The 8,450-nt window shown below is 37.1% G+C and overlaps 2 protein-coding genes across 2 annotated transcripts; one reads left to right on the top strand and one right to left on the bottom strand.

The window, feature by feature from the left end:
- Positions 1–3,216: 3,216 nt before the first annotated feature.
- Positions 3,217–4,336, top strand: LOC135620025 (arabinogalactan protein 41-like). The gene is made up of 2 exons (XM_065122606.1): positions 3,217–3,490; positions 3,969–4,336. The coding sequence occupies exons 1-2, from the start codon at positions 3,376–3,378 to the stop codon at positions 4,073–4,075; spliced, it is 222 nt and encodes a 73-aa protein (XP_064978678.1). The 5' UTR covers positions 3,217–3,375; the 3' UTR covers positions 4,076–4,336.
- Positions 4,337–5,430: 1,094 nt separating this feature from the next.
- On the bottom strand, positions 5,431–8,198 carry LOC135620024 (ubiquitin-conjugating enzyme E2-17 kDa-like). Its single transcript, XM_065122605.1, has 5 exons — positions 8,054–8,198; positions 7,844–7,928; positions 6,909–7,036; positions 6,189–6,293; positions 5,431–5,790 (listed from the first exon to the last, which is right to left on the bottom strand). The coding sequence occupies exons 2-5, from the start codon at positions 7,911–7,913 to the stop codon at positions 5,647–5,649; spliced, it is 447 nt and encodes a 148-aa protein (XP_064978677.1). The 5' UTR covers positions 7,914–7,928; positions 8,054–8,198; the 3' UTR covers positions 5,431–5,646.
- Between the last annotated feature and the right edge of the window lie 252 nt (positions 8,199–8,450).

Genomic DNA, 8,450 nt, shown 5'->3' with positions numbered 1-8,450 from the left:
ACAAGATAAAATATTCTAGTGGACATGAATATGAGACTAAGTTATGGTAACAAATATGCATATAATTATTAGAAGTAACAGTTGAATTTTAATCATTGTTAAGTGAATCTCAAAATTTGAATAAGTTTTACCATAATTAAAGTAGGAAAGTTTGAATTTTAAACGTCATATATATGAAGGATAATAAGTTACTTACGCATAAATGGAATAAAAAAATAAATAAAAATATAAATCAAATATGAGTGTTATATTAAAAAAAATATTAAGAGACATAAGTGAAACTAAAGAATATGTCCAGACTAAAAAATATCATCTTCATCAAACCAAATTAGACTCAATTAAAGTTGTTGAAACCTTATAATTATATTAATAAAAGAAAAAAAAAACTTCAAATAAGGTCCAATGGGATTGAGCCCTAGACCTCAATGTAATCTCTTAGGTGTCTATCTTATTTTGGCCTCATCCTCTTTACCAACTTATAACTCACGACTCTCTCTTTTTTTTTTTTTTTACTATTCTCATTTTTTTTTTAATGGAGGCTAAGAAACCCTAACTCTAAGAATATTAAGATAAGAAAAATCCAATTCTTCCCTTCCCTTGTTATATCTAGGATTTTAATTTTATAAATTATAAATTATTTTTTTAACTACAGTATCTTAGAATTGAAATTAATATTTAATTTTTGGATATATTTTGTATAACTCTCTTATGGTTCTAAAACATCTAGTATGATTTTAATTTGAGATCGATGCACAGAATGAGTATCCCAATCTAAGATACTTAGAATCTTTTATTTTATGAGAAAGATTTTTATTCAAGTTGAATTAACCCACTTTGGGATATAATTATGCTCTATCGTTTTGATATATTTTAAAAGGTTCTCTTATGGTTCTATGAAATTTGAAATTAAGTGAATATTATCTATGTGCACAAAATATACGGTTTATAAGTTCAGATAATTCTAACCCAATTTCAACAAAATATAATAAATGTTGGTAGTTGAATTAGGAGGATACTTTAGCCTTCAAATGATTCTATTTTATGCTAAAAATTAGTTTATATTTAATTCTCTATCTTCAAGTTTTTTTATAAAATTTCATGATAATTCAATATCGTTTGATCAACTAAAATAGTGAAGTAAAATTTCTTTACAGAAATTATGCGATGGTTTAAGTGGTACCAAATAGTTCATTGATTATAGAGTGAATTGTTAACAAATCAATGGTGAAATTTAAATAAATTTTTAATTTGAGTATAGTCTATTTCATTAGAGATTTTATCAAAAATTTTCTATGAACTTTGCTATGAATTATTATAAATCAGTAATTCAAGACGCATGGTTCTTAATTAAAGCATGATACTATACTCCTAATTTGATAGATGTGCTACTCCCTAGCACACTCAATCATTAAGGAACATGGTCGTCCTCAACATCTTCAATTTTGAGTTAAATCAAATGAATATAAGTTTAATTTACTGTAAAATAATGATAGTATAAATTATCATATTCATAGTGTATCTTAGAAAACATATTTCAAATGATATGATTATCACGAGTTAGGCATGAGCTAAATATAAATTTATATATTTTACAAACATAAAAATATATAAATTATGATAAAAATATATTATATAGATGCATATATGATGATATACGGTATGAGAGTGTATATATTTTTATGACGTGTGATGCGAGAGTTCATGAATATATTGTGATGTGAAATGCACGTATATGCTATGACGTGTTGTATGGGAATGCACATATATATTGTGATGTGCGATGTGAGAGTGCACGTGTATATTATGATGTATAGTGTGAAAGTACACATATATATATATATATATATATATATATATTATGACTTGTGGTGTGTAAGTGGATGTATATATTATGATAACGTGATATAAGAATGTCCATAGAAGTCCATGAATTTATTATATTTTATATATGTAAATATAAGCATTTTGAGTTATTTCAATATAGGATTTTACCTCTTTATTTTGCGTATGTTATGTGGTAGAGTTATGTTTGCTAAAGAAGAATGAGGTGTTTACCGTTAAATATCTTATGTTGATAATTGTGAAGCATTATATATATGACATGATATATACTCACCTAAATAAAACTATAAATGCTTATACTTATTAAGTAATTACTCACTATAAATTTTATTTTATAAGTAAAAATATTAATACCCCACTGAAGTGATTAGGAAGGAAAGTGAGCATGTGTGAGCACATGCTAGTACGGATGATAACCTATGAGTATTTGTATGTGTATAATCTTTGGACATGTTGCGTGGGTGTTTTTTTTTTTTGTTAAAAGTTATAATTATTTGCAAATGTCAAAATCATTGTATATAAAGGAACACTATCATTTTATTTGGTAAATTAGTATGTTTTACTTTTGATAATAATAAAAGAATCAAAAAATAATATCCTACTTTAGCCATGCATGTATGGTATGGGTGAGACGAGAGTAGAATGTCACACTAATAATGACTCTTTTTTTATTAAATAATCATTCTACCTCTATCGGCCATCACCCTTCGCTCGTTGATCACCCTCCCCTAACCACTTGTGCCACCTTGTGTGGGCTAGCCCCACTGGTTGTCTCTGCATGATCACATGCGCCTTCATGCATGGGCTAGCCTCGTCAGTCACCTCCCTCCATGCATAAGTTGGCCCCATTGAACGTACTTATATCTCTGTGCGAACTAACTATATCGGTTGTCCCCCTCAACGTGCATAATGCCCCTAGGTCAAGAGGTGAATGTGACTAAAACTAGCATGGACATTCATACCCGTGTTCGCGATATCCCTAAGCCCGATGAGGGCATAAGAGCGATAACAGAAGGAGAAGGCGGTAAAATGTTGGTGGATCCAATGAAAATAAAAGTAAAATATTTTTTTTTTTCATTTGGTTAAGGACCCTCGATAAAAAAAAAAAGAAAATTTTAGATTAAGAGGTTGTATGAAAAAATATCAAACTTTTAAGTTTTTTTAAATTCTATAAAAAAATTATTTCTCTTCGAAAAAAGGTAATTCCAAAGTGATTTATTCAGCAACTCCCTACTGAACCAACCAACAAGCACACCCCCAGGGCGGACGACAATTCTCTCACCATCAGATGGCGGGGCCCGCGGTGAGTCATCTCCCTGCGACCACAAATAGGAGGGTGAATAACAGAACTGGGAGTAAAGAAATATAAAGGAGCGCAAGGAGAGAAAGGGAGAGGGTTCGGTCACTGTTTGTTAGGGTTTCGTTCGCCATTAGCCTCCTCGCTTCGGCTCTGCTCCTCGTCGACGTGAGCGGGAGGGACCGCAAGGCGTTTCCTTTGTGTTGCATTGTCGGAGAGAGCGAGCGAGGAGAACGATGGCGGCGACTTCGAAGGTTTTCCTGGGTTTGGTGGCCATTGTGGCTTTCATCGTTGCGGTCGCCTTGCCGGCTGTTCAGGCCCAGGCCCCGGCTCCCGCCCCTGCCAGTGATGGTCCGTTCTTCTTTCTTTTCCTTTCTTTTGCTATCTTACACGGATCTCATGCTTGTTTGTTTCGTTTTCGTCCCAGATTTGGCTCTTTAGACGGTAAAGTTCTGATCTTTATTGTTGTTATCTTGTTCGTGTTTCCTTTGCCAAATTCCTGCCTTTGCACGTTTCTGTTAGCTTAGCAGTCTGGAGGTGGTCAAATACATTGTTTAATCTCACCTACAAATCCTGTTGGTTTAGCCCTCAACACGTCCTTATAGATGGAGATCATCTTGGAACACAAAAGAAGCAACTTTGAGAACTACTTGATTCTGAGGCTCTTGAGACAATAAGATTAGAACATTGAGACGTTGGTAGCATATGACGAATCCGTTTGTTCCAAAGCATAATCCCCTTTTGGTGGTTTATGGTGTGTTGCATAGTAGAATCATATTACCTGGTGCCCCTTTGGCCAGTTGATGAACTACTTGTTCTATTTTTGCAGGGACATCAATTGACCAAGGCATTGCCTATCTACTGATGATGGTGGCTCTGGTCCTCACCTACCTCATCCACCCCCTGGATGCCTCCTCCCTCTACAAGCTCTTCTAGATCCTCTGCACCGAGCAATGAAGAAGGTTGATGTTGGGAGAGGCCTGGGGACGATGGTATTACTGTATTCTTGTTGTGGTTCTTCTTTTGTTGCTTTGTATGCATGTGGACTGGTCAGGGAGTGGGATCTGGACCTGTGGTTGGATCTTTCTTTTGTAGTAGTTGAATTGCTTTGAGTAGCAGCTTTGTTATTGCAAATTTTTTTGACGGTGCCTTTTTATTATTTTCAATGCCATCAAAAGATCGTTGTTCTTGTAGTCATTTGCTGCAACCTATTTATTATGTTCGGATTTAAGAGATGCTACAGCTACAATTTAGGATTATGGGCTATGCCTCTGATCCTTCGAATACAATTTATTTAGGCTTGTGTTCTTCTCTTGAAGAGATTCTCACATACTTTCCGGACAAGCCTGATTTGGTTTCATATCAACAAATAGTTCTGGCATGAGTCTGATGCAAACAATGAGATGTTCAATTGAGTGGCAGAGGTATATGATCGTTTCTTTGTGATAGTAGAGTCTCTGGCTGAGGGTTTTCACTCTTGCAGTAGTGTGCAAGACTTGGAAATATATTGGGGATGTCTGTGTGATGTTAATTATTCCTCTCATGACAATAGGGCTCTTGGTCAGGCATGACACTGCTGCAGCAGTGACTGAGATGTAAAATGTCTTAGAGATGTCAGCGTGCAGCAGCAGGCAGCAAGTGGTAGTGGACAAAGTATGTTGTCATTGCATGTTCCGAGTCACATGGTGGGGAACAGAGGGAGCAGAGCAAGCTTCTTCAATTTACCCAATTTACCATAGACATACTTCATCTACCAGGAAATATCTCCAAGTCATGAGGTAAGTCTGCCTAGATTGACTCGTTACCAGTACCAGTCACAAGAATAGGGAATGATAATGATTTCTCTCTGTGGATATATCCTCCAGTTAAGATGCAGTGTGTAGTCAAGAGGTCAGAAGTTATAAGCCCCAGTTATGCATGTTTGGGTGGAAGGATGGAAATTAAAACATAGAGGTAACTACTCCTTTTCTAATCTTAAAATGTTTGGTTACGAGGAAATCAATTTTCTTCTTTGATTACATGCCCATCTTGGTGATGATGGCGCAACTCTTTTCCTGCTTCCACTCTGGACTCGAGTATATTTGGACAACATTGACCACTCTACCTACCTATAAAACTTGCAGCTATTGATATGTATTCTTGCATCAATCTATATGGTGTATACAGGCCAAATGCATCGAGTCAAATGACTGCTAAAAACACCGAGCAGCACCAATCATTATCTTACCAATCACCAACCATGACATCTTTTTCAATGAAATAAATCAAATGACAGTGCTAGCAAGATCATGTGCCAAGAAACAATGTGTTCAAGATTCAGATATAAATTTTTCATACCAACAATCAAACACATGTTCCCTGAGGGGTTTGTGGAGGCTTTCCTTCCTAACCTTCTAATAAATTAAGGGAAGCAGGCACAGATCATTTCAATCTTCAAATAAACAGACAAGAAGCAACCACCACACATAACAGAGAAGCCCCCCATCAACCGTCTCTCTAAGACAACATTAGCCCATTGCATACCTCTGGGTCCAGCTCCTTGCAGTGGTCTCATACTTGGTCCTATCTGTCTTGTACATGTGGGCGATCTCTGGGACCAATGGGTCATCTGGGTTTGGGTCAGTTAAGAGGGAGCAGATTGACAGCAGCACCTGTAAGAGAAAGGAATTGTTGCTATTGATCCCATTTTGTAGAAACAATGATGTAATTTCGGTAAGACAGCAAAAGAAACAACAAGCACATTCATGAGGCTGTGCTCTATGTTTCATGAAGCAATCACCTATACTAACTAATAGGCTTTAGTAAAAATTCTGACCAACTTGGATCCTTCCTTCTCACGGTGCAGACAAATTGAACCAACTGGCCAATAATGTTTATGCATCTATTGAGCAGAAAGGACTGGCCAAGACATGAATATAGCAAAAATAATTTGTACTATACTGATGCTAAGTCACCTGCTCTTACTGGCATCACCAATATGACTAGCATAGTGTAAATTGGATAAGCAAATTATTAAAGGATAATTGATGCAAGGAAAAGAAATAGTAACCTTGGAAATAGTCAATGCAGGACTCCATTGTTCTTTTAAGATGTCCAAGCAAATGCTCCCATTGCTGTTAATATTTGGATGGAAAACCTTTGTCTTGAAAGCAACCTGCAGAAGACTCAATAAGTTGGACAAATCATAGAATCTACTATTGGACGCTCATCCATACATGAACATGTCAACCAGAATAACAGTGTTATGATGTTTACATGAGGATTCAGAATGTGCAAACCCATAAACTGATGTCAATGGATTTCATCCAGAGAAAAAAAAAAAGAGCCTATTATGAAAAGATGTTCCATGTGTTTTATCTTCAGGAATAAGTGGAGCCACATACCATACATGGCCCAGGTTTTGAATGTGAAAAGATTATTCATGATTTATCCAACAGAACTTAAAAGGAAAATAAGCATAAAAGAATATCATTACCCACACAAGATCATGTTACTATGATTAACTAAAAACCTGGTGTTATGATTATATATTATATTCCATATGGATTAAGAAAAATTAGCCAGCAGCTAAAGTATGGCTTAAATAATTCAGTTGAGCACAAGCTCCAAACTTGGTCCAGATTATGATCCACACAAGTTTGTGCCACCATATGGAATCTGAACCGATACATGAACATGGCCTAGCTTGAAGAATGGATCAGCAATTTATACTGTTGAACTACAAAGAGTGAGCTCCCGTCAAGGGCAATTTATTTTATGCCAACAATACCTTAGGTGGCTTAAATGGATAGTCTGGAGGAAAGTGGATAGTGACAAGAAAAACTCCCCCTGCATATGGACTGTCTGGTGGACCCATTATTGTTGCTTGCCAATGGAACATGTCTTCAGCGACCGGTCCTGTGAGAAAACGAGCCATTCAGGGTAGTAATTTTAGTTAGGCTTGTCATTTGATACCTTATACAAAAATTAATTCAGGTTTAAAACAAACACATGAGATTGGAAAGTTTACCCACAACCAACCAAGATTTAAAGCAAGTCAAATCTACAGGACACTCAATAATTTTACTAATGACAACATATGCTTTCAGCCTTATCAGTACAAGTAATTTTCTTTTTATTGCACACCTTAATACTAATGTTCCATCTAGGTCTGTACTTAATGACAAACACTTCCCATACAACGTGCATCTTTCCCATGAATATAATCTACCTTAGTATCCAACAAAAATGATCTAAAATAAATAAATGGAATTAACAATCATGAGCAACTTTACAAGAAACAAAAAGAAAAGTAAAACAGCAAAAAAAGAGATATCCATGGCATATAATTGCATATCTTAAGGTCACTAATATGATTAGCAAGAACTATATCAGGAGGCACCATAAACATTTCCTGAGAACTTCACCATCCTTTCAGACCGTATGACTCGAGATGCAAGTAATGAATATAGTGTACAGAATTGGATGATAAAATAGAACGTATACTTCCTTTGATAGGCATGCCAATCCTACAAGACTGAGCAAAGCAAGCAGCTCAAATATAAGTTAATGTGAGGTAGTCTCGACGGCACAAACAACTGCGTGTTCTCAGCCTAATAAGATTCCAACAAGCTATGACTATTGCACAATTGGATTCAGATATAAAAGTGAGGAGAAATATCAAGGAGCAGATTGATATACGAGGAGACGGGAGATTGGAGGCACCTGCGCTACAAGACGTCGGGGGGTCCCGCTGGAGATCCTTCAGCTCCTTGATGATACGCCTCGAAGCCATGGATTGGGCGATGACCTAATCATTGCCCAAAAAAAAAAGCCACCACAAATCGATCCAAATGATTCAGAAAGAACGCGAAATCAACAAGGGAGAGGGAGATCCAACAGGAGCGATTGCGGAGGAAGAGAGACGGGATCTACCTAATTCAAGATCAAGAAGGGAAAGGAGATCGATCGAACGAGAACGATTCCCTCCCTCCTCTGCGTCGCGGTCGGACGAGGAAAAGGGAAAGGGAGAAGTGAGCGGCATTCGCACGCAAGGGTCGATCTTAAATACCAGTAGTGCTTGATGACACGACTTTGCACACAACAACCGACGGCATGGCCCCCATCAAACGGGGCGAGTCAAGTCGTGCCCTACGGAAACGTTGTGTTTGACCGTGTTCAAGACGCGCCAGGAATAGGGGTGGGCACGCTGCGGTACCACAGAGTCGCCCGTCGCAACCTGTGGCTCGGCCAGAAGCAACATCTCAAACGTGTTTGAACGCGCCGGGAGGGTGACGTCGCCACGCTGCTGTACCACAAAGTCGAACTTGTG

This window comes from Musa acuminata, chromosome BXJ2-8 (assembly GCF_036884655.1).
Source record: "Musa acuminata AAA Group cultivar baxijiao chromosome BXJ2-8, Cavendish_Baxijiao_AAA, whole genome shotgun sequence".
Classification (NCBI taxonomy): Eukaryota; Viridiplantae; Streptophyta; class Magnoliopsida; order Zingiberales; family Musaceae; genus Musa; species Musa acuminata.
The sequence above is the reverse complement of the archived record's forward strand: the minus strand, read 5'-3'. Positions and strand labels throughout refer to the sequence as shown.

Excerpts from the sequence above, each read along its gene's own strand:
- LOC135620025 (XM_065122606.1), top strand. The coding sequence starts at position 3,376 with ATGGCGGCGACTTCGAAGGTTTTCCTGGGTTTGGTGGCCATTGTGGCT. Across the intron at positions 3,491-3,968 it reads TCCCGCCCCTGCCAGTGATG|GGACATCAATTGACCAAGGC; the intron begins GTCCGTTCTTCT and ends CTATTTTTGCAG.
- LOC135620024 (XM_065122605.1), bottom strand. The coding sequence starts at position 7,913 with ATGGCTTCGAGGCGTATCATCAAGGAGCTGAAGGATCTCCAGCGGGAC. Across the intron at positions 6,294-6,908 it reads ATCCATTTAAGCCACCTAAG|GTTGCTTTCAAGACAAAGGT; the intron begins GTATTGTTGGCA and ends AGTCTTCTGCAG. Across the intron at positions 5,791-6,188 it reads CTGCATTGACTATTTCCAAG|GTGCTGCTGTCAATCTGCTC; the intron begins GTTACTATTTCT and ends TTTCTCTTACAG.